Below are 27230 nucleotides of genomic sequence, written 5' to 3'. Positions count from 1 at the left end.
TTAAGGGTGATGTAACATCTATACTGTTTTATTGAGCAGTTAAAGCACTTGCTATGTCTTCCAAATATTTACACTATTACTACTATTTTTACATACTCTCAATAGCATTTCCCTCCAAAAAGTAGACTCTTCAGCTCTTGGCACTAATTCTTAAAGTCAAGTAAACCTGAAAATATTGATAACCTCTTCAGTCTTTTATTGCTCCACCACAGGCATAAAGGCTCAGGAAGGGACTTGCACATTCTAAAGAAAAGTATGCAATGCCTTAAAATTTTAAATACTAAGTAATTGATACTCACAAGCAGATAACATCAACTAAAACTTTTTTACTAGTTTTCCTTTCTTTTACAAGAGAATAAACATTGTATTATTATACTACAAAAGCATGTATACTCCATAATTTAAAAAATTAAATGTCAGATATACAAGTAATGGCATTTTCTCCAATAATTCACAATTTTTACAATTTCTGCTATTTTGGAACAAACGTTAAAATTCCCATGATTTAAGTATTATTAAGTGTGAAATACTTAGCATTGTAAAGAATTATTAAGAATGACAGAACTTACAATTACCTATAAACCTTACATTGGTGATATAGCTCCCCTTTGTTATTTAAGTAAACATTCTACTATGGTGTTTTCAAGTGAATAGTTCTGGTCTGAAAAATTAACTTCTTTTTAATCCTCAACAAAGAACATTTTTTCATTGCTTTTAGAGAGGAGAGAGGGAGAGAGAGAAACATCAATGTGGGAGAGAATTATGGATAGGTTGCCTGCCATATATGCCCGGATCAGGGAATCAAACCCGAAACATATTGGTTGAGATGATAATCCAACCAACTGAACCACACTGGGCAGGACTGAGAAGTTAACTTTTTATGTTAATTGTGAAGGGCCTTGACATTGTACAATTTTGTTAAGTTATATGAAACCGTAAAATGTAGGACATGTCTACCCAACTTAATCATTTACTTCACTACTCCTATTATAAAAGGTCATTAAGATGGAGTTTAACCTCATTTTGCAAAGGCTTTTATGAAGATATTAATATGGACACCTTGTTTTGAGAACCATCAAACTCAAAATCTGCTCTGCCATATTTTAAGTATGGGCCAATTAATACTCGTGTTGAAAAATGAAGACTAAACTATATTGATATTCTGAAATAAACTTTATGATATTGTCATTATATTGACAAATCAGAAGTTGCAAGTTTATTTCATATCTAAAAGATTAGTTATTAGTGAGGTCTAAATTTTTAGAGAAATGTCCACTAGCAGCCAGTATTACTAGGTAACTACATTAAATACTTTTATAAACTTTGCATTTAGTAGCTAATGTGATGTCAGTACAATTCTCAAAAACCTGTCATGAATAGTATGAGTTGCTACCAAGTGATCTTCCCTGAGATAAGAGACCATACACAAAAGTCTACTCATTTCCAATGAAGTTAAGATACTCAAAAATAATGGCAATGAGGACCTGTGGCTCGGAATCACAGATACATTTCAGATTCCAAGCAGTAGGCTTGATTGTAAAACCAAACTAAAAACTACCAGAAAATATAAAGAAATTTGCTAAGTTTCTCAGGTCATTATCCTAACATTTTCAAAAAAAAAAATACCTGAAACAGTGGAGGAAGGGGAAATGGACCTTATGCTTGCCCTTTAACTAGTTCCTGAGTAACCATTCCCTTGGAGTTCATTACATTCTAGCTTATATTTGGCAGTTATCTTGTTTTTCTTCAATTTTAACCAGTTTCTCATTACCAGTATTCTAGACATACACTATCTTCTTTTCCACCTGGCCTTTGGGTCATCAATTCAAACTTGGCGTGATTAACTATAAAATGGATTACTGAAGGAAAAAAATTACAATTTTACTTTGACTTTCAGTGAAGCACTGCAAACAGAATTTAGTTATAGGACTGAATTATAGTTTATATGTTACATGTAGGGATAAAAGATAGTTTAACTGATTTATGATCTCTAGCTTGAACTCAAAGTTGTGGTGATCACAAATAGTAGTACTAAAGAATAATCATTCTCTAGTCCTACATTTGATTATGACAACCATACGGAAGGACAAACAATAATATTTAAGAACTTAAATTCTGTTCTAGAACTTCTTTGTAAAGATGATACCTGGCACACATATCAAAAACCATTAATTACCCCAACCAAATTTCAGCAGCTTCAAAATAATTTCAAGAAATCTAATCGTTCTCAGAATTAAGCCTTTTATTCTTTATCACAGGAGAACCCAAACTATTAAAATATTTATACCTAACTGGCTTCTAAATAGCATTTGCTGTGGCGAGAGAAATTAATAGTGTTGTCAGAGATTAAGCCCTTCTAAATGTTCACCGGTACATTTTAATTTGACTAAATGAAAGTATTTAATAGGGACATAAAATGTTTGATGGTCTTAATTTATGCTATGAGAGTATATTTGTCAATTACTAACTAAACATACCAAGCCACAGGTGAAGAAGATATTCGTAAAAGAAAAGGTGATTATATCATGAACCTGGAAGCAGTGCACTTACTTGTTAAAGTTTTCTTGTATTTAAACTCAAAAGGGGGTGGGGGGGGACATGTTTCAGTGGCTGAAAAGCCAAAAAATAACTATAGTGGTTAGTGATATTTGTAATTTTTAGTTTAAATCACAGAAGTCACCTATACTAACTAAAAGGGAAATATTTGGTAGCTGCAGTTCTTTATGCAAAACTAGTGCACAGTATAAAAGTTGTACATTTTCCTGCTATTTAAAGATTCTTGAAATTTAGAAGAATGGAGATAAAATGTAAAATGGGGTTTTAAAATGTGAGAATGTGATAAAACCCAAATATATTATCTTGCTCAGATTATCACCGGCAAATGTCTAGATTCTCCATTCTTTCCTTATTCAAAAATGGACTAGTTCATTTAGTAAGTGGACTCAGTTAGACACTTTCATAGAAAGGAAACCAAAACCTCTCTTATTTGGAAACACAAATTAAAGCACTGTCTATGTACCTTATGAATCAAAAGGTTAAGATTTTTAAACACCTGATAATATACTTTCTGATGTACATTTTCTCAGAATGAGAACACAGTTCTGCATCTGTTACATGTGCAAACAGAGACAGCCAGGCTTTGAATGCTCTAGATAAGAGATTGTATTAACAGATATTTTGTCTTTCATCCATTCAAGTTCAACTTAATTTCCATGAACACAGGAAAAAGATGGATTGAAATGTACATTCCAGAATACAAATTTGCAAAATAGGATAAAATAGTGCAATACCAATCTCAGGATAAACATTCTCTGTCTTTAAGGAATAAGCTTGAAAGCTGCTTCTTGAGGAAACTGGCACTAAAGATTTGATGAATACACTATTTAAGCAAATGCTCAGTTGATCAGGGTATGATGCAGTAAAATTTGCATCCAAATCCAAGTGAAGCCAACAAATAAAGAAAATCTTAGGGACTCGGAAGAAAAAAAGGAAAACTGGTTCAAAGGGGGTCAAAGACACATAGCATATACACGCTTAAATACCACTGATCAAAATCGTAGAACAATGTAACTCATTCATAAAGATAAATTCTTATTTATAAATTGTGAACCTGACAAACTCTGAAAATTAGAGATTAACTACTGCTACCATTATTTTTGTATTTTCTACCACACTCTGCAATTAACTTTTCTGCAAGATAAAAAAAAAACTTGGTGGTACTTGACCAGGCCAGGATTCAAAAAATAATGGTAACATACTATCAACAACAGAGCACACAACTGGCTGTGTTGGCTCAGACAGCAACATTACTGAATCACACTGACTTTCATTCTGGAACAGATATTTTCCCCATCCTTTGCTCAAAGCAGCAAAATGTTTTATCATTACACTCTATTCTCAAGATATTTTCATGAAGAATGCCTATCTCTATGAATGTTTACACTCACAGAAATGTCAGGATCCCAGTGTTTAATAAATCCTTTTATGAATTTTAAGATACAATTTAGTTCAGATAACCTTCAAATTTACATAAATCTTTGACACTCTAGTAAATAAGTGGTATGGTTATCTTGATGACACCAACAGTAGCAAAATCTCATTCCCTCCCAGTCCTGACCTTTTCAGAAATCAAACATATTTTGCAAGAGAATTTTTATGTTTGATACATTAAGACTTTTATGGAATTAAAATTACAAAGAACTTCCAATGAATCACATATATGGAAGAAACTCATCTCAGCAGATCTAATAACTAATTTATAGGAATTCAGAGCCAGCCTGGGCAGCAGTATATTAAAAGCTATTGCCAATCACACACTTGTATCATGCACTGAATAACAAGATATAATCTTTGTATTATATACGTACAAGATATTTAATGACTAATCAAATTATGTGGCCCAGCCAACAAATATTACATATTCACAATAAACATTCTGCTTTATTAGCCTCTAATAAAATCAAGAGTGATCCATTGGCTCAGTTGTGTTTGTCATCTCAGCATCTTGACTATCCATCTCTTCAGGTTCCTCTTCGGAATTTCCCTTTTGTGCTTTTGACCTTGTGGCAAATGCTGCTCCCAGTGCCTCAGCCACACAGCTATCAGTTGTTTCTGTATTCAAATTTTCAGTGCCACCAGTTAAAGAAAAAGATTCAGGTAAGCCAGTCTGAAGACCCCCAGACTTCACAGATGAACTCATAGCTTCTCCTTTCCTTTGAGGAAGATCAGATGGTGACTGCTCTGTACTTTGATCCCTCAAGTGTTTGTCCATTGAAGCCTGAATGGAAGAAACCATTTCCTGCAATTTTTTTCGCTGGGCCTCAATCAAATCAGGATCAAGCTGCCTGCTGTCTCTCATTGTTGCTACTCCAGGAGCTATTCGAATAAGCTCATTGTTACTAGGAGCAGCTGTGAATACAGAAGGCTCTGTCTTAATGGAACTATTACTAAAGTCTGTCCCTGTGTTATGCTTCCTTACAACTGGAGCTTCCCTACCTCTTGGATCAAGTTGTGGGTTACTGGATGCAGTTCCCAGAGAATGCCCTTTTCCCTGAAAGGCAGTTACATTATGAAGTTGCTCAGATTTCTTTTTCACTACACCACCACTACCTAGTTTCAATAGCCCATGTGAGGGACTTGATTCCCTACTTCTTGTAGTAGCCTCTGCTCGAACCTGACTTACAGCCTCTTTAACTAAGTCTTCAACATCAGGACCGATGGGGAAATGTCCTGCAGCATCCACACACAACTCCAATCTATCTTCAGAAGCATTATAAACAAAGGTTTTGCCAGGCAGATGTGGAAAAGTACAATGCTTGCCATCAGCCATACCTAAAGAAGGAGAAAAGATATTTAGCATATTAAAATGTTACTTTAAAAGTGCAGTAAGGATAATTTTAGGTACAATAGTAAGTTTTCAGTAATTTACAGATAACAGTTTTCAAAACAAAAATCAGAAAATAATTTATTAATAAAATTTAATATTATCACAAAAAAGAAACATCACCACAGACCTTATAGTAGTACCACAGGGGATATCTAAAAGAATATATCATTTTTGCATTGGGCTTATATAAGAACATATCCTTGTTTTTGAAAGATACTTGTTGAATAATTAAAAGCAAAATGCCACAATACCTGTAATCCTCAAATGGCTCAGAAAAATATATATACATATAACTATGTATCTGTATAGAGAGACATAAGGCAAATATAACTAAATGATTATATGTATATATCATTAACCTACCACAAAGTTAGGAAAGGGGCTTGAAACAAACAGTTGAGTTACAATACCTGCAATAGTGTTAGTAAAGCAATGGTTTACAGTAAACTAGTAAGAAAATATACTTTCATTTACTAAAATTCAAATGATAAACTTCACAAAAATACCTGTAAGGGCAAAGTGTTACAAAAAAAGGTTGCACAGTGTGTGCTAAATTAAGAGTAAGTAATTCTACTGAATTACACAATACCTGAATGAAAGCCATTTTCTCAATGACGTAAGTATATATTTTTCACAAATACATAAAAAAGATGAACTTTCAAAATAAGACATTCCATAGTTGAAGTAGTATTTATGGAGCACTTGTAAGAAAGCTAAGATTAATGCACTGTGACTTCAGTATAACTGTAAGAACTGACATTTGATCACAATAAATTTAAAAATGTTTTTCAATTCAATTTTTTAAAAATAGTTATATTTCATGTTACTCCTCTCATTCCTTTCTGGTAGATCAGAACGACCACAATAAGCTTGAGCTATTAATGCTCCTCAAAATATCCCACTGCAATTTCCTTCTGATAATCAACTAATGCAGCAGCAGAGGAGAGAACTTCAAAGCAGGCTTTTCTTTATTTTTCTAGTTGAGCAGTATGGTCTCACTACATGGTATTTCAAAATTTTACACACTTTGCCACCTGAGAATACAAAAACTGTCTGTGTTTTAAACTATCCAATATCCTTAACATTTCAAATTTGTCACTCTATATACTCCAAGTATGCAAAAATAAAGGTTTTCAAATCTTATAAAAGCACAGATTTTTCCATGTTAAAAGAAAGATGAAGTAGAGAACTTTTAATATATGGTGTATATGGGTATGTTTATGGCAAAAAATAAAGGCAAAAGCAAGCTAGTTAAAAAGAAATTGTTAGTTAAGTGCTACACAAATTCAGAGAAGGGGAGGATGAGTGAACTCGAGATTGTTTTGTGGGCATTTAGGTCATCCTCAGTTTTGTAGGTTATTAAGAAAATTTCTTTGGTAAGTGAATTATCAATGAATAAAAATACAACAAGAATTTCCTCTTGGCACATTTTTGGCAGAGACAAACTACCCAAAAGTGCATCAGACCAATGGATGAATTATATTAAAATGATATGATAGAATAATATGCAGCACTGAAAATGAACTATAGTTGAACCCATCAATATGAATGAATCTGAAAAAGTACTGCATAAAACAAGTCACAAAGCATATAGCAATATTCCATTTTTATAAAGTTCAAACACAAGCAAAACTGAACGCTATAAATTAAAGGATGTCTCTGTGCAAGGGTTAAAACTAAATCTGCCATTCATCTTCTGCATTTATCTCTGTATAAAGACTTGCAAGAAAACTTACTACATTGTAATCAAATTAATTTTAGAGTATCTTTCCAAATACAACTAAACTCATTTAGTTATACTGGGCAATATTTCTGTTCAAATGTAGATATACCACATATCTATTAGGGTGGATTTTAACAAAGAAAGAGAAGTATGTTCTTTTCCAATTTTTGGAGGGTATGGGTTCATGTTTGCGAAGTGAGGAGGGCTTGATCCTTTGACCACAAGATAATAATAATGATTTGCTACATGAATCTGTCCTAAAAAGAGAGAAAACTTTACCACAAATATTAGAAGAAATTGTATTTTGAAAGATAAAATCATTTTCTGATGACCCATTTCAAATAGATGTATTATAGTCAACAGAATTTTAAATAATGCCACAAATAACAGCTAGAATTTAAATACTAATAACAAAAATTAGCCAAGTGTTTTTTTAGTACCAGGGCCTTTGCTAACTGCTACATGTGCACAATCTCATTTTATCCTAACTACAACCCTGAGATTACCATAAACACTTTACAAATAAAGAAACTAGAACTTAGAAGTCACACTGGGAGTAAGTGGTAGAACCAAAATTTGATCTCAGATGTTCTTACTCCAGAACTCTAAATTACCTCCTAATAAGGATAGATACCACAGATAACATTTAAAAAATATACTTTGGATCTATTGAGATATAATTCACATACAATTCACCTATCTTAAGTGTACAATTGAATGGTTTTTAGTATAGTCAGAGTTGTACACGTATCACCACAATCACTCCTAGAAAATTTTCAGGACCCAAAAAGCAATCCTGAACCCACTAGCAGTCACTCCCATTTCTTCCCCCACCCCGTTCCAGCTGTAGGCAACCACTGATTTACTGTCTCTCTAGGTGTGCCTATTCTGTGACATTTCATATAAATGGAACATATATGGTCTTTTGTGACTGGCTTATTTCACGTAGCATAATACTTTCAAGGTTCATATATGATGTAGTATGTACCAATACTTCATTCCTTTTTATTGCCAAATAATATTCCATAGTATGGATATATAGCACCTTATTTATCCAATCACCAGGATACAGCAATTTGGGTTGTCTGCACTTTTGACTATTATGAATAATGCTATTATGAACATCTGTGTACAAGTTTTGCATATACATGTTTTCATTTCTCTTGGCTATATACCCAATAGTGGAACTGCTGGGTTGTATAGTTAGTCTATGTTAAATCTTTTGAGTAAGCAGATCATACACCATGATCAAGTGGGATTCATCCCAGGGATGCAAGGATGGTACAATATTCACAAATCAACAAACATAATACACCACATAAACAAAATGAAGAACCAAAACCACATGATCAACAGATGCAGAAAAAGCATTTGATAAAATCCATCACCCATTCATGATAAAACACTCAGCAAAGCAGAAATAGAGAGAACATGCCTCATCACAAAGGCCATCTATGAGAAACTTACTGCCAATATCAATGGGCAAAAACTAAAAGGAACAAGATAAGGGTGTCCACTTTCACCACTCTTGTTCAACATAGTACTAGAAGTTCTAGCCATAGCAATCAGCCAAAAAACGAAAAACAAAAAAACAAAAAAAGAAACAAAGAAAAGGCATCCAAACTGGAAAGGAGGAAGTAAAACTGTCATTATCTGCAGACGACGTGATAGTGTAAATAGAAAACCCTTACAGTCTCCACCAAAAATCCACTTGACCTAATAAATGAATTTGGCAAAGTAGCAGGATACAAAGTCAATATTCAGAAATTGGTGGCATTTTTGCATACCAACAGACCTATCAGAAAGAAAAACTAGAAAAAAAATGCCATTTACTATACCAACGAGAAAAATAAAGTACCTAAGATTAAATTTAATGAAGGATGCAAAATGACCAGTACTCAGAAAACTACAGAACACTGGAAGAAAGAAATTGAGGAAGATACAAATACATGGAAGCATATACTGTGTTCATGGATTGGAAGAATTAACATCATTAAAACGTGCATTCTACTGAAAGCAATCTATAGATTCAATTCAATTACTATTAAAATACCAATGGCATACTTCACAGATCTAGAATATTCCAAAAATTTATATGGAACCAAAAAAAAAAAAAGACTCCAAAGAGCCTCAGCAATCCTAAGAACAAAGATGGAGGGATAACAATACCTGATATTAAACTATACCACAAGGCCACTGTAATCTATACAATCTGATACTGGCATAAGAACAGAAATAGATCAATGGAAAAGAACAGAGAGTCCAGAAATAAATCCATGTCTCTATGGTCAATTAATATTCGACAAAGAGGGCATGAGTATACAATGGGGTAAAAATAGTCTCTTCAATAAATAATGTTGGGAGAACTGGACTGGTACATGCAAGAAAATGAAACTAGACAGCCAACTTACGCCATACACCAGAATAAACTCAAAATGGATAAAGGACTTAAATATAAGTCGTGATACCAAAAAGTCCTAGTGGAAAACATAGTGAGTAAAATTTCAGATATCCCGCACAGCAATATCTTCATTGATATATCTCCTAGGGTGAGGGAAGTAAAGGAAAAAATAAACAAATGGGACTACATCAAATTAAAAAGCTTCTGCACGGCTAAAGAAAACATCAGCAAAATGAAAAGGGAACTGACTGTATGGGAGAACATATTTGCCAATGATACATTGAACAAAGCTTTAATCTCCAAAATATATAAAGAATTCATACAACTCAACGCCAGGAAGACAAACCCAATTAAAAAATGGGCAAAGGACCTGAATAGACACTTCTCCACGGACATACAGATGGCCCACATACACATGAAAAATGGTCAACATCACTAGCCATCAGAGAAATGCAAATTAAAACCACAATGAGATATCACCTCACACCTGTCAGAATGGCTTTCATCAATAAATCAACAAACAACAAGTGCTGAGAAGGGTGTGGAGAAAAGGGAACCCTAGTGCACTGTTGGTGGGAATGCAGACTGGTGCCACCACTGTGGAAAACAATATGGAGTTTCCTCAAAAAAACTAAAAACGAAACTGCCTTGTTTTTTTCTTTTTAGTCTCCTCCACTTTATTTCTCTTTTTTCTGTTAAGGTGAAATCACTGTCTATGAAAATCTTATTTCTGTAAAATATCTAGACATACAAATGCTATCAAAAAGCTCTTCAGTATAATTTCAAATAATTTTTTCACATTTTTTTTTTATTGTTCAAGTACAATTGTCTCCCTTTTCCCTCCACCCCATCCATCCCCACTTCCCACTCTTGACCCTACTACCCCCCTTTGGCTTGGTCCATGTGTCCTTTACACATGTTCCTGTCCCTTCCCCCTTTTCCCATTATTCCCTCCCACCTCCCCTTTGGTTACTGTCAGTTTGTTCTTAATTTCAATGTCTCTGGTTCTATTTTGCTCATTAGTTTATTTCATTTATTAGATTCCTCTTATGAGTGAGATCATATGGTATGTGTATTTCACCAAGTGGTTTATTTCACTTAGCATAAATAATATTCTCCAGATCCATCCATGCTGTTGCAAAGGGTTGGAGCTCCTTCTTTCTTTCTGCTGCGTAGTTTCAAAAAAATTTGACCTGGTGATTCCACTGCTGGAACTATAGACTAAGGATCCTGAAACACCAATTCAAAAGAATTTATGCACTCCTGTGTTCATAGCAGCGCTACTTATGATTGCCAAGTGCTGGAAACAGCCTAAGTGCCCATCAGTAAATGAGTAGACCAAAAAACTGAAATACATTTACACAATGGAATACTATGCAGCAGAATGAAGGAGCTCCTACAAAAATACCGTATGATCTCACTCATAAGAGGAATCCAATGAACAAAATAAACTAATGAGCATAACAAAATCAGAAGCATAGATATATGGAACAGACTGACAGTAGCCAGAGGGGAGGGGAAAAGGGTATAATGGTAGAAAGAAGAAGAAGGGACTAGTCAAAGAACATATATGAATAACCCATGGACATGAACAATGGTTGGGGATTGACTGCGGGAGCAGGGTGTGGGCTGGGTGGCAGAGGGCAGAGGGCAAAGGGCAAAATTGAGACAACTGTAATAGAAGAACAATAAAAACAATCCTTTGAGGGATCGCCAAATTGTTTTCCCAAGCAGCTGCACCATTTTACATTCCCAGCAGTGTATACAAGGGTTCCAACTTCTCTACATCCTTGCTCACAGTTCTTATTAGCCGTCTTTTTTATTATAGTCACCCTAGTGAGTGTGAAGTACTATCTTACTGTGGTTTTGATTTACATTTCCCTGATGGCTAATGATGTTGAGCATCAGTTCATGTGCTTATTGGCTATTTATGTATTTTCTTTGGAGAAATGTCTATTTAGATCTTTTGTCTATTTTTAATTGGGTTTTTTTGAGTTTTTACATTTTAGATACAAAACTATCACCAGATATGTAATTTGCAAAAATGTTCTCCCATTCTGTGAGTTGTCTTTTCACTTTCTTGATGGTGTCCTTTGCACTACAAAAGTTTGCTTTTAACTTATATACTTTTTTCTTTTGATGCTTGTACTTTTGGTGTCACATCTAAGATTTTGCCTAATCCAAAATCAAAAAGTTTTATGCCTATTTCCTTCTAAGATTTTTCTAGTTTTAGCTCTTATTCTCAGGTTTTCGATACAGTTTGGTTTACTTTTATAGTGTGTGAGGTAGAAGTCAAATTTCAGTCTTTTGTGTGTGGACACACATTTGTCCCACTACCATTTGTTAAAATCAATTCTAATTAAATACTAATTTTAAAAAACCATTAAATGGTGTTAATATATTTCAGAGGGCAGAGTGAAGTGAAAGATGTAAAGTTAAAATAAAAGGGATGCAAAAAAGGGGGTGATGGAGAAATTTATAGCTTGAAATGCTTACATTAAAAAAAAACTATAACCAATAATCGAAGTTTCATCTCAAAGAAACTAGAAAGAAGAATGCAAATTAAACACTAAGCAAGAATAAAGGAGGAAAAAATAAAGAGCAAAAATCAATGAAACTGAAATCAGAAAAATAATAGAAAAAACCTATGAAACCAAAAGCTGCTCCTTTGAAAACATCAATAAAACTGATAAACCATTAACTAAACTTGGTCAGCAAAACATGAGAGGCACAAAACAAGAGAGGCACAGTATTAGAAATAAAAGAGCTATAGTCCTAACAGACAGTAAGGGAATATTATAAACAACATTATGCCAATGAAATTAATTAGCTTGGATAAAATGGATAGATTTCTTCAAAGACAACCCTAACAAAGCTTGCTCAAGAAGAAAGGGATAATCTTATTAGGGATAACTCTATTAAGAAATTAAACTCATAGTTAAAAATTGTCCGACAAAGAAAATCCCAAGAACAAATGGTTTCACTGGTAAATTCTGCCAAACACTTAAGAAAGAAATAATATAAAAACTGTTACAAAATATAACAGAAAATAGAAGAATGAATACTTCCCAACTCTATTTTATGAGGCCAACACTATCCTTCCTGACTATAGAGTCATTACACAAAAGCTATATACTGTTATCCCTCATGAATACAGACACATGCAAAAACACCCAACAAAATATAAGCACTTTGAATCCACCATGCAAAGTTGGTTCATATTTTAAAACAATCAATCAATGAATAGTCACAGGGATGTCAAGTACAGCATAAGAAATACAGTCAATAATAATGCAATAACTATATATGGCATCAAGGGGGTACTAGACTTATCAGGAGGATCACTTCATAAGTTATATAAATGTCTAGCCAGTATGCTGTGCACCTCAAACTAATACAATATTGAATGTCAGCTGCAATTGAAAAATAAAAAATAATAATTTTAAAAAGGTAACCAAAAAAAAAAAAAGTCAATCAATGCAATTCAACCCTATCAACAAATTAAAGAGAAAAACCCTAAGATCATTTCCATTGATGCAGGAAAAGAGCACCTCATAAAATTCAACATTTACAATATAAACTTTCAGCAAACAAGGAATAGAAGGGAATGCAACCTCAACCTGATAAAGGACATTTCTGAAAAACCTACGACTGAATGCTTTCCCCCCTAAGATCGGCAACAAGGCAAAGATGTCCACTATCACCACTCCTATTTAACCCTGAACTTACAGCCAGTGCCATAAGGCAAGAGAAAAAAATAAAAGGTATACGGATTGAAAAGGATGAAATTAAACAGAAAACTGTCTTTTATTTGCAAATGATATAATGACCTACATAGACAATCCCAAAGAATCTGGTAAAACGCTACAAAAACTAATATGTGAGTAGGGCAAGGCCACAGGATACAAGGTCAATGCACAAAAATCAACCTTATTTCTGTGCACTAGCAATGAACAATAGGAAATTGGACTTTTTAAAAAGTGTGTTATACAACAGCATCCCAAAACATGAAACATTTAGGTATAACTGAACAAAAGATGTGCAATAACTGTATTACAAAATTACAAACATTGGTAAGAGAAATTAAAGACGACCTAAATAAATGTAGAAATAGAACATTTTCATGAACCAGAAGATTTGATGTTGTCAAAGTATCAATTTTCCTCAATTTGATCTCACATTCAACACAATCACAATAAAAATCACAGAAGTTCTTTGTAAAAAGTGACAATTCATTCTATAATTTTTATATGGATAAAAAAGCACCTAGAATATTCAAAATAATTTTTAAGAATAATTTTTAAGAAGACTTATGGTCAAATAAGACTTACGGTATATGGTCAAATGATTTTTAACAAGTAATTTTACTGACATACATTTTGCACATAACTCGCCCTTCTCAAGTATACAATTCATGATCATTTTTTGATAAAGGTTATCAAAGTAATTCAACAGATAAAGTGTACCTTTTTCAACAAATGCTGCTGGAATGACTGGACATCCATACATAAAAAAACTTCGACTCACACTTTGCAACATATAAAAAAATCAACTTGAAATGCATCATAAACCTAAGTTATCTAAAACTATAAAATTCCTAGAAGACACAGAAAACTTTTGTAACCTTGGATTAGGCAAAGATTTTTTGGATAGGACACAAAAAGTATAAATCATAAAAGAAAAAAAATGTTACACTGGTTATCAAATTAGAAAGCTCTGCTCTTCAAAAGATACTATTAAGAGAATGAACACAGAAGTTACAAAATGGGAGAGAATATTTGCAAAACACTTATCTAACAAATGATGTGTGCCCAGAATATATAAAGGACTCTCAAAACTCAATTTAAAACATCCAAGCCAATTTTAAAATGGGGGTGGGGGAAACAGCAAATAAGCACATGAAAAGATTCTCAACATCATTAGTTTTTAAGGAAATGCAAATTAAAACCACTATGAAATAGTACTATAAACTTTTTACAATGGTTTTAAAAATAAAAACTGATACTACCAAGTACTGACAAGAATACAGAGCACCTGGAACCCTAATGTGGTGCTAGGAATATAAAATGGTCCAGCCACTTTGAAAAATGGTTTGGAAATTTCTTTCCAAGTTAAGCATATATTTACCATATGACTCGGCAATCCCACTCTCAGGTATTTACCAAAGAGAAGTGAAAACATATGCCCACACAAAGAGCTGTACACAAATGTTTTTAGTGGCTGTGTTTATAGTAGCCAAAAACTGAAACCAAGAAAAAAAATATGTCCTTCAATTGGTTATGAATTTTTAAAAATGTTATAAATACATACAATGGAATACAGCAATAAAAAGGAATGAACTACTAACACATGCAACCAAACAGATGAGTTGCAAAAGCATTAGGCTAAAAAGAAATTGGCAATTTTTTTCTGTAAAGGGGCAACACAGTATTTTAGGTTTTACAGAACATAAAGCCTCTGTCACAACTACTCAATTCTGCCACAGTAGTGTGAAACAGCCATGTACACATGGCTGTGTTTTAATAAAACTTTATATTTTAAGCAGTAGGCCTGATATGGTCCATATGCAGTAATTTGCCAACCCCTGTGCTAAATTAAAGGAGCCAGAAATACAAGGTTACATTATATAATTCCATTTATATGGTGATATGAAAAAGGCAAACATAATGGAGACAAAAATCACATCAGTAGTTGCCAGGGTCTGGGAGTGAAAACAAGGGATTAATTAAAAAGGGACATAAGGCAACTTTTTGGAATGATAAAAATATTCTCTATCTTGATTGTGGTGGTGGTTGCATGACTGTTCATGTTTGTCAAAATCTATGTACCTATACACCTAAAAAGGGTGAATTTTACTACATGCCAATTACGCTTCAATAATCCTGTCTCAGAAAGAAAGGGAGGGAGAGAGAAAGCAAGCCATTCTTTGGTCCCTAATTAAAAAAAAAAAAAGAGAGAGAAAAAAAAATTTTGAGATAATCAAAAATCAAGGAAATTTAAACAATGTATATTTGGTTATAGTTTTTAAAAAAACAGGATTCATATTGAAGTTCTTACAAATGATATTATTATCTGTGGGATTTATTGTATAATAGTCCAATTAATATGGGGGTAGAAATGTACTAATAATTGTTGAAGCTGGGCTGTGGGTAAATATGGGTTCATTATACTTTTATTCTTGTTACCTTTATGTATGATTGAAAATTTCTACAATAGCCAAATTGGGGGGAGCGGTGGTTAAGAATGAAGAAAAAAGTGAGGAAGAGATAAAAGCCATAAAATAGAGATTATGCATGTAATGTCTACTGAGGTCAGTAAGTGAAGAAGTGAGATAAGCCAGAATGATAAAAGTCTGAAGCTGAAAGTATTCACATTAAATTTTTGAAAAAACATGTGCTTTCCAAACACACACAGTGGCATCCTTTTTCTTAACCTTAAAACTATAAAGATACAATTACACACCCACATATGCCTTTATAAACAATGCACACAAAAGGTGAAAAGCAGTTAAATGTCAAATGAACTGTTTCCTAAAATCCAGAAAGCACTGGGGTATATATAATAATTATAGCCAAAACACAACAACCACCACCTGTATTACCTGGTTCTGGGACAGTCACTAGCATTACAACCAAATCTAATTTTAATTTCACAATTTGTCTTTAGTTGTTAAGATTCATATACATAATTTAAATGAGCAAATAGGAGCAAGAAAGTGATAGGAGATTTTTAGTAATATTATAACAGAAAACACAAGTATATCAGGATAATAATCCCTTTTAATTAGGCAGACTACTGAAGAAGAATATATACCTAAAATTAACATTTGGAAGTAGTTTTAGAAGAATACTCTCTGAACTTTCTTAATCTTACAACAGCTTGAGTGAAGATATTATCTAAAAATAAAATCATAAATTAACTATACCCATGGTTTTCTTCATAATATTGTAGAATACGCCACCCTGTTGGAACATGTGAGGAAGCCCCTTTGCATAAGACCATACATCTTCTCCTGTAAGATAAAAACAAATACGGTATTAGCAACAAACAAAAATATTCAACCCAGGTTTGTTTTAATATAAATTAGCCTCTAACAGAAATCACAAGGCAAGGCTGGTATAACATATAGGGAGGTGATGTGGAGTGACGAGGCTATAGCACTAGTAGTACTTATTATTTTTTATCCAAGGACATTTTTTCATTGTTTTTAGAAAGCACTTTGCTTGGGGAGAGAGAAAGATTGATGTGAGACAGAAGCATCAATCTGCTGCCTCCTGTACCTGCCTGGACCCTGGACCAAGGATCAGAGAACAAACCTGTAACCCAAGGCATGCGCCTTGACTGGAAAATGAATCCATCACCTTTCAATTTTGGGACAATGCTCCAACCAACTGAGCCACACTGGCAAGGGTGCACTTAATTTTTTTTTGGTCAAAATCTGAACAGTTCCCAGATTAGGGAACTCCTCAGAATTGGCCACCTAAATACTAGTAATAAAAATGACATTTCTTATGTATTCAGATATATAAATATACGTGTAAGTACACAGACACAATGGAATTATTGCCATTTGCAACAACATGGATGGATCTTGAGAGGATTATGCTAAGTAAAATAGGTCAAATGGAAAGGGACAAAAACCATACAATGTCACTCATATGGGGAATATAAAACAAAAATGAAACAAATAAAACAAAACTCATAGACACATAAAACAGAATGGTGGCTACCAGAATGAAAGGCAGGTAGGGAGTAGGAGAATTAGATAAAGGGGGTCAAATATACGATAATGAAAGGAAACTAGACTTTTAGTGGTGAACACACAATACAGTCTACAAATATCAGATATATGTTGTATATCTGAAACCTACGTATTAGTAACCAATGTTACCTCAATAAATTTTAAGCAAATAAATAGGACTTTTAGTGTCAGTTCCTCTAGGATTTTTCAGTGGTGCTTAGGTGGGAACCTTCCTTGCTGTTCCAATGCATACGACTACCATACTGCAGGTTAAGTTAGTTTACTTATCTGTTCCTCTGTTTTCCTTCCACACTAGAAGCTTTTCAGAGTCAGGAAAAGGTCAGCGGCCTGGCACAGTACAGTGCTGGACAGTAGCACTCTTAGCATTTGGTGAATGAATATATATGAATGAATTGTATAAACGAATTGTATAAATGAAGGTCTGAAAGAAGTCCTGAAAAACCTTAACTGAAGCAGTACAATGATAACTGTTCTTCAACGTTATGGATAAAATATAACTAATGGTACCATTGGTCCTCTTCATAAATCTAGTGAAACAAAATCAGAGCAAAAACAAAGGTAAAGAATTTTAGGCACAACCTTCCAGTTATAAGTAACTAAGTCGTGGAATGTAACCTACAGCATGATGCCTATAGTTAATAATACTGCATGTTTGAAAGCTGCTAAGACAGTAGATCTTAAAGAAGGGCAGAATTGTTTTGCTACATTTTCATTAGAAAGCAAACTCTTATAGAATAGAAATAGTTGGTAAAGCATGTAGCAAATATTATATTATTCATATATTTTTAGTCTCCAATTAATTTTACTTTATAATTCAACTGTATCTTCATAGTACAACAGTAAAATACTTAAGTTCAACATACTGTGTGTGTGTTTAAATGTAGAAAAAAGTCTATACCACCAACACACATAACTTGTTTACACAGTCTTCCTTAAATCCTTCCTCCTAATAGCCTTCAGTTCTCCTACCTGAACAGTAGTTACACATGGCAGTGATATTATGAATGGTTTTTCTTTTGGTTTATCTGACGGTTTTCCTTTTTAACAAGAAGCAATTTTTTAATTTTAAAAAGTATATTAAAATAAAAACATTTTTTAAAATATACTTTTCTAACTTACTAATAATACAATCATGGGGTGAAAAGTGAGTTTAAAAGGTCATCATTCCTATTTTCTAACTTTATATATTTAAAAAGGTAATTTGAAGTTTCTAGTCTTATGAAGTGAGCAAATTAAAAAATATAGTATCTATATGAAATATATTTTTAAAGGCCCACCCCAAAATACCTAAAATTAGCTCTGAACTCAAGTATTATGACCATAAAATAAGTGACCCAAAATGTAAACTTAACCCAGGAACACTGTATTATTTCTATCAGAAAGAACCCTAAAGGTATTCATTTGCTGAATATAGAATGTCATCTCTCCATACTTCCTACAGATCCTTCTTCCATCTAAAAATGTATCTACCTTATCAATAGTCAAAACCATTTCTAAGAAAGGCATGCCTGTTTCCTTTTACTCAGTCCTCTAAGTGTATACAGCCCACAGAGCACTTAGTGTCATCATCAGAATTAAAAGATGTATTTATCATAAACATACATATACACAAACTTGTGTGTAAATGTGCAAACACACACAGAGAGAATCTGATTCTCTGGGGAGTGTAAATGTTAAAGAAAACTATTATATTTATACACACTTGAATCATTGGAATTTTTTTTAATCCTTACCTGAAGATATGTTTATTGATTTCAGAGGGAGAGGATGGGGGAGTAAGAGGGAGAAGGAGAGAAATAGGGAGAGAGACAGAGAGAGAAACATTAATCGGTTGCCTCCCATGGGTGCTGACTGGAATCAAACCCACAACCTAAGCATGTGCCCTGATGGGGAATGGAGCCCACAACCCTTTGGTGTATGAGACAACGCTCCAACCACTGGGCCACCCAGCCAGGGCAAATTCTTTAAATTTAAAAATATAATATCTTCATGGACAAGTGTGGTGATTGCATTGGGTAGGGAGGAAAGGGGCCGGGGTATAAGAGGACTAAATGGTAATGGAAAAGAAAAAAAATACAATTAAAAACCTCAAGCCCTGGCTGGTGTGGCTCAGTGGATTGAGTGCCAGCCTATAAACTAAAGAAAGGGTCATTGTTTGAGTCCCAGTCAGGGCACATGCCTGGGTTTTGGGGCAGGCCCCCAGTAAGGGGTGTGAGAGAAGTAACCACACATTGATGTTTCTCTCCCTATCTTTCTCCCTCCCTTCCCCTCTCTCTAAAAATAAACAAACAAAATCTAAAAAAAAAAACCTCAAGAAAAAAGAAAAAATATCTTGTAATTGAAAAAATATGAAAGAAAATAAAAGTTATCAAAGTAGCTGAGTACAAAAGGAACAGAAGTTCCTCTCATACTTTTAATCCTCAAAAGTATGATAGTATAAAATCACCATTTATAACATATACATTTAACCTTAAGATGCATCAATACGCATTACTTTTTAATCAACTTTATGACTGCTCCATTAGAAATATGCTGTCTATAAATCATTTAAAAGGGCAATCAGATGGCATGTAGAGAATAACAATATGCATTAACTACTATCTGGATATGAAACTGTCCTCCACCCAATATTTGAAGAAAATAAGTCAAGATGCAATAATGATATTCAGACTCAGTGTCGTCTAAAATGTAAGTGTATGAACCCCAACTGTAAATCTGGAAAATCTTAAGGCAGTTATAACATCAAGAGGCACTATGAAATTACAAAACATTGTGCACTTTAAAAATGTATATTAGCCATGGCCAAGTGGCTCAGCTAGTTGGAGCGCCATCCAATGCACCAAAAAGGTTGTGATTCGATCCCTGAAATGGTGCACATATGGGAGGCAACCAATAGATGTTTTCTCTCTCACATCAATGTTTCTCTCTCTCTTCCCCCTTTCCTCTCTAAAATCAGTAAAACATATCTCAGGTGAGGATTTTAAAAATGTACTTTAAAAATTCATAGTTTTCTTTTTTTGGGAAAATAGAAAGTACACAAAAATGGAACAAGTTGCTCAATTCCTAAAAGATCACTAAACTTTGTAGTAAATGGAATAAATACCACAAGTAGCCTAATTCCATTAAAGCAATTCCAAATGACAAGTTCTGTTTTTCACAAACCTGTCCTTATCTCTTGAAAAAGAAAATTAACTAGAAACTTAGTAGAATACAATATTAAGAAAAAATAAATTAGCCTAGTATTTGTAGTGATGTACCATCTCTCATATCTACCACTAAAGAAAATGCACAAAAAACTGGTCTACAAGAAAACTTAATAACATTTTGTAATACCAGAGTTAGAGTCAGTCCAATGCTATATAAATAATAAATATTATAGTCTGCAAAAATTGTTCAATAACCTCCAAGTGGACTGGATAAAGTGGATTAAAATATGAAATATTTACAGGGAAAACATAATTTCATTTTAAAACTAGCATAAGATTCAAAGTGACTAATTCCATGAATTGTTTATACTGAGCAAAGACTCCTGTGCTTACTTCAGGTTTGTTGATATAAATAAATAATATAAATTCTATTTAATAAATATTCTACTTAAAAATAGGAAAAGGAAAACCACATATCCCTATCAAGCATCCAGCCTGTTTAATGAAGACATAAAAGCTATATAAAGAAAATGAAAGCTATACAAGTATAGGAAGCCCTCAGTTGGAATCCTGCAGGTAAATAAATGGAAGGCAACAAGTGTCTCTCCATCTTTGTACCTCTAGTAGTCTCTAACTCATAGCAGACATTCATTTTGCTGAAATAATCTGCATTAATTCATTCAGCAAGCATTTTCTTTCCACCTAGTACGTGTCAGGCCCTGTACTAAGTGATAGGGTTTCATAGGTGAATAGAACAGGCTACTGTCATTGCTTTTGTGGAGTTCATAATACAGTGGGTGAGGTATATGAGTAAGTAAATCAACAAATAAGATAATGAAAAACTGTAAGAGGTCCTATGACAGAAATGAGGAGTATACAATGATGGAGGGTACTTTTAAATAGTTAGCAAAGGTTTCTCAAACTCTTATTAGATAAGGTGACCAGAAGGAGAAGGTCTCTCTTAAAAAGCTGGTATTTAAGCCTAAACCTAAATGAGAAGGAGCCAGCTATTTGAACAGCATAAAGCTTAATGAGCTATTTTTTGAAGTAACATCAGTAGCTTAGGTCATACTTGATAATTCACAAAATAATTTCTGCACTTTGAAACTTTCAATTTTTTAAATAAGCCCTATCATTTTCCATTTTCCATTTTTCAGCCCACTCCAATCTAAACATCAATAGTTTTCCATCACTCTTTACATAAGGTGTATGTATGTAACTATTCTCAAGTTGACATTCTTACAAACAGCACTTTTTATTAAAAGTATCTTTAAGTACAGTTATAAGAGAGTTAGAGGTAGAAAACTAATATTTATGGAGGGTCTAATACAGGCCAGGCACTGTTTTAGTACTTTAAAGCAGAAAGTCTCTCAAGTGCTACCACTATAAAACAGGCAAAACACTCTTTTTATGCTCAAATTTTGTGTCTGGAGTGGAAGGAGACGACAAATCTGTGGTTTGTAAGGACAGCAACATGAATGTTGTAAGTGAAGACGGAAGGGATCACAACAGGAAGACATTATCTTGGTGAACTCACTGCAATCCACAGTCTATTAATTGAATATTCACATACAGAAACCTCAAATAAAAGTTGAAAAGTGATTAATTATAAACCAGAATTATAGTGTACTAATTTTGTCATTAAATATATTATCATGCTGACTGGACTTTTAGACCACTGATCATAATCTCACCCATGCCACATAATCCTTACTTGCACTCTCGACTGCACATCAACATTTATATCAGGAAACTAAATGAGTGACTGGAATCAATGCTTGATGAATATGGAATCAGTAAAGGGATACAGATCTTTCAACCAGGCCATGGTGGCCCTTAAGGGGCATTCTTGCCCCTTAAGAGATTACTTTCCTGGGTGGCAGAATTTTCATGAACCGTAGATGATGTACCTTTTTTTCCCTTTGTACAGCAGTATATAAACAGTACCAAATTCTGCTTTTCAACTTTTTCAACATTCAGTGCTGACCATCCATTTCATTTCTGCTGGCACAGCCTTTGTTTAGATATGTTAATGTCATCTGTTTAATTCAATAAAAAACATTTCAAAGTGCCTGTGATGGGCTGGGAACTATAATAGGTGCTCAGCATCCAAGGTTAGTTCTCATCTAAGGTTAGTTCTCATCTGAGCCACGTCCTCAAGAGTTCATCTTCTAATTAGCAAGACCTTCTCTTTCCTATTTTTGACCCAGAAGACTGCATGTTTTTTTAATTGCCTTCTGCATATATCTAATTTTATCCGTTTTAATGTCAATTAATTTTCAGAGTTCTAGAAAGAATATACTGTTACCCTACTACAAGGGGTATTTTGTAGAGGCGGCACTGGGAAGTTAAGCAGTTTACTTGAAATCACTAAGTTAATAAGTAGTGAAGTGGAGATGCAAACAAACTCTGACTCCAAAGATCACACAGTATTTCCTCTACTCCATGCAGTCTCTAAGAAACTAAAAACTCTGAGATAGAAAATACATAAACTACCTACTACATTTCTTCATATACTCCCCCGTTCAATGACTATCTCTGCCAAAATAAAATCAGCCATATTGTTACAAATTTGTACAGGGCTTTTAGAATTCCTATTAACTAGTAGGCCCCCTAATTTAACAAGCCAACAATAAATAATCTTCATTTTGGAAGGTAAAGGTTCAGTTCACTGATATTTAGTACTCTTGGAAAACTGAATCAAAACTCAGATCACTTTTCTAGTTGAAAGCTCTTATCTCAGCAAAAGTAAAGCCCTTCTAATACGTAATGTATCTAAATTTTACTTTTACTTTAAGCCTTAATATGTTATTATGTAAAACATATTAACAGTGACTTAACATAGATTAACCAAATAAAAAGTAAAAAGTGCACCAATGGATATCTCAAATCATATTAAGTTTTAAGTTACATACTCTGTTGATAATGTATTTTCCTTTAATTTATGCTGAATTTCTAAAAAGAAATGCTTCTTAACCAACACCATTAATATCTACCTGTTTTTCATGTTTTTCATGAGTTACAACAGTTCATTACAATTGATGGCAAAGAGTTACTGAGTAAGGAAATTACTTGAACACAAATCCTAATGTACAAATAAGAAAAATATGATGAACTGGGAAAGAGAGAACAGGAAATGGGAGAAGAAAGACCATTCGATGGGAGCACTGTAGGAGTAAAAACACCAGAAACTGCAATTCATCAAACAGGAAGTCCTGAAATCACATGACATGCAGGAAAATGAAATTTAAAAATAAATGAAAAAAGGAAAGAAAGGTGGGTGGGCTCAACAGAGCCAAGGGAGGGGGGGGAATGAAAAAGGCTTTAAATAGATACATTACAAACCTATTTAAAAGAATACATTATTTGGGTGAACGCACAGTATCACATAAGAGATGATGTATTATAGAATTGTTTACCTGAAACCTATATAATTTTACTAACCAATGTCACCTCAATAAATTCAATAAAAAATTTTTTAAAAAGAGTAAGTTATATATAAATAATCTTGTGAGAGTTAAGGGACTACTTTCACTTTCTCACTTATCTTTTCTTAATATTTACTCAACAGAGAATCACACTAACATCTAGCCACTGTCAAAAAGCTAAAGAAAATAATTTTCACCTAAAACAGCTTTTATGATAACCAGTTTTTTCACAAAAACAGAAAAGTATATTATATTCACAATTAGGTTAAGAAAGATCATCTGAGTTAAATTGATCTTACCCATTAATGTTGCTAAAAGACACAAGGAGTACATTTCTTTGTCAGCTTGCTCCTGAAGTTCCTTAGATGACAGTTTACCAGTAGCAGCAATCTCTTCTTGTTTCACAGCATGGGCTGAGTGTGCTACAGCAGACTGACCACCTTCTGCTTTACTTTTCAGAATCTCTATTGTAATTCTGTCACCATGCTGTAAAGGCACTGGCTCCTTTTCCATTCCTGCCTGGGGTGGCATTAATTCTTTAGGCGGAAAGCCATATCGAATACACTGTAAATATGGAGGAATGTTGAATTCTCTGGCGATACTTTCCTGAAGTTCAAAAAATGTTGTTGAAGACTTAAGTGTAACCATGGACTGTCGTCCATCATTAGTTGTTATGCGGATCTTCTTCTCTTTAGAAGTTGTTGGTGAATAGAGAGACTTGGTTGGGGTAGCAGGTGCAGAGGATGGACCATCACGAATGGCACTGGGAGAAACAGTCCTGGGCTGGCCTTTTTGTTCTTGTTTTAACTTCTCTGTTTTCCGTTTCTGCATTACAGAAGCTTGTTCCGTAATATTCTGTTGAATAATTCTTTCAGTTTTACTCATGTTTAACTCCTCCTTGTGCAAAGTTTTTGTTTTCTGTCCAGTAAGAATAATTTTAGTTGGGAGCTGAGACTCTGACTCTTGTCCTTGTACATCTCCAACTCTTTGGGCATGAGCACCATCTATGTTTACAGGAGTATAATCATCAGGATTCTTTTTGGCAGTCTGATGCAATATAGTGTGGACAACTTTCTGAACCAGGATTTCACTCCCAAATTCACCAGGAAAGTGCTTGGTAACAAGTTTCATTGCAACATCGTAAACATTACTATTCAAAGATGAATCACTTTCATACTGGAACCAATAAACTGTTTCTCGGACCACTCTGCCACCCCATTCCAAAGTAATAGGAAAAGCTTCTGGTAGATTGTCATACTCCTTACCATCCCAAAAATGTTTGAATCCACAACCACATTTGCCACCAGTAGACCTAGAATTAGTTCTGTCCCCATCCAAATACACAATAGACCCATCTCCTCTGACCCTTCGCACAGATGTGCCATGGCACCAATTACAAGCTGTTAGGTTACTCAATCCATAGTCTGGTACCAGAACATCTTTCACTGAATCATATGAGCAAACTAAATTGTTCAAGGGAAAGCTATAATTTTTGTCAGACCTCAGCTGTCCATGAGTACTTTTTGCCAGGTTATACAGTTTCCCTCCTGGAGCCAACCACTCTGGAGGAACGTGAAGTTCAGAAAGGGCACCACAGAGTAAACATTTGTGAAGACGATTATCCATTACTGCTTTTTTAGCAGCTGCTGTGACTTCTTCAGGCTGAACTCCTATCACCCCAGTCCTCCTGTAGAAATACTGATGGACATCAGCAACCAAACTGGGGTGGATACCGTGTTTGTCCATAAAGACTTCTTCCATAGCAGCAACAAGCCTAAGCAAGTATTTATCCTGCAGACTTCTGTCTCCTCCAATAACACAACCACCATCCTCCTCAAGTTTGATGTACTTTTTAATAAGGTCCTGAGGCACACCCCATGCTTTAGGAAGCAAATTCATAGGCAGTTTGGGCAAAGCAGCCCCCTTTATACCTACCAAGGGGATATAATGGTTTCTACCAGAGCTACTCCAGGCAATGCAGATTGGTTTGTTCAAATGACCATCTTTCCCAGTGCATTTCTCTGCAGGGATGAGCCCAGGCAGAAAGGTTGCTGAATAATCACCAGAGCTTCTCATGCCACTGAGAGAATCTAACAGAATAATAGGGCGATGTAACACATTGGCAAGGCCAAATATGTGGATGTTCCTCAGACCCAAGGGAACACCCTCCGGCGGTACAAACATAGGGTCACACTCATTGATAATGTCTTCCCACTCAGCAGCATCAATGAAGTCATGGAACAAGGCTTGGTATCTGGCCAGGTGCTGCTGAAAGTGCTGTTTCAGATTCTCTCTCAGGGCATGCCAGAAGAGCTCCCGGCCTACTAGAGCCCGGGACACAGCATGGACCAGGCAATGTCCATCCCCATCCACATGCACTGGAATGAGGCATTCCTGACTTTTATTGGCCCGCTTGATGTCCTCAAGAGTGTCATGCAAATATAGGAGGCTTCCAGAGCGGTCCTTGCCATAGCCCACGGTGTTAACATGCTCTGGTTCGATGAGGAAGGCGCGGTCACCCAGTAAAGCGCAATCGAACACTTCGCCCTGGTTCATGTCCCGGAGCAGCTTAGCCCGGCCCGTCTGTTTGTCCATTCCATAGCGAGCTAATATGGGCGACAACAATTTGCAGTGGTAGTTGGAAAGGCCCATCACCTTTACCAGTTCCGTGGTCTTCTTGGGTGCTCCTGTAACCCCCAACAGCGCGTTCCGCAGCAGGTTGTGTAGCACTACGTCCGGGTCGGTCACCTCCTCCACCCCCAGCAGCTGTTGTTGCTCGTGCCGCTGTCCGCACTCGGTACACTCGATGCTGACGGAACCGGAGGCCGGGAAGAACAGACGCGCCTGGCACTTCGGATCTGGGCAGCTCCCGGAGAGGATTCTCCGGTCTCTCCGCTTGGAGAGCACCCCCGGTGCAGCCGCCGCCGCCGCCGTCAGGGCCGACGGAGTCTGCGGAGCCTCAGGCGGAGGAGGTGGCGGCGGCAGCGGAGGCGGCGGCGGCGGCTGAGACATAGCTCTCGGGTCTTGTGTCTCGCTCCGCGTCCCAAGCGACCCTCAATGGCTCATAGCCCAGACCTCCACCGGCCCAACTCGGTCTAGTCCAGGCCCAGGCCCACTTTCCTTTCCCTACCAGCTCCTCCTCCTCTTAAGCGAAGGCGGAAGCACCAGACGTTGTTTCTCTTCTTACTTCTCCACCGCCGTAGCCGTTGACCCGAACGTAACGGCCACCACCCTACCCCGCACTCACACTCACTCACTCTCGCTCTCTCGCTCAAGACACACACAGACATACACGCCCTCGCTGAGAGTGCGCAGGCGCAGCTTCCGCTCTACCCTCTGGGAATTAGAGTCTTCGAGCCTCTTTCTTGGCCATCGAATGCTAGG

At 35.3% G+C, this 27230-nt stretch overlaps 1 protein-coding gene across 1 annotated transcript; it reads right to left on the bottom strand.

The window, feature by feature from the left end:
* VCPIP1 (valosin containing protein interacting protein 1) lies at window positions 1-27124 on the bottom strand. Its single transcript, XM_024572170.4, has 3 exons — window positions 24146-27124; window positions 16436-16522; window positions 1-5331 (listed from the first exon to the last, which is right to left on the bottom strand). The coding sequence occupies exons 1-3, from the start codon at window positions 26856-26858 to the stop codon at window positions 4460-4462; spliced, it is 3672 nt and encodes a 1223-aa protein (XP_024427938.1). The 5' UTR covers window positions 26859-27124; the 3' UTR covers window positions 1-4459.
* Between the last annotated feature and the right edge of the window lie 106 nt (window positions 27125-27230).

The sequence above is a fragment of the Desmodus rotundus genome, chromosome 8 (genome assembly GCF_022682495.2).
Source record: "Desmodus rotundus isolate HL8 chromosome 8, HLdesRot8A.1, whole genome shotgun sequence".
Classification (NCBI taxonomy): domain Eukaryota; kingdom Metazoa; phylum Chordata; class Mammalia; order Chiroptera; family Phyllostomidae; genus Desmodus; species Desmodus rotundus.
Note: the sequence above shows the minus strand (reverse complement) of the source record. Positions and strands in the feature narration are given on the sequence as shown.

Bases quoted from the DNA above. Each gene is read 5' to 3' on its own strand.
- VCPIP1 (XM_024572170.4), bottom strand. From the start codon at position 26,858: ATGTCTCAGCCGCCGCCGCCGCCTCCGCTGCCGCCGCCACCTCCTCCG. The intron at 16,523-24,145 runs GTAAGATCAATT...TTTATCTTACAG, and splicing joins TCTTTTAGCAACATTAATGG to GAGAAGATGTATGGTCTTAT. The intron at 5,332-16,435 runs GTATAGTTAATT...CTCCTTCTTTAG, and splicing joins TATTATGAAGAAAACCATGG to GTATGGCTGATGGCAAGCAT.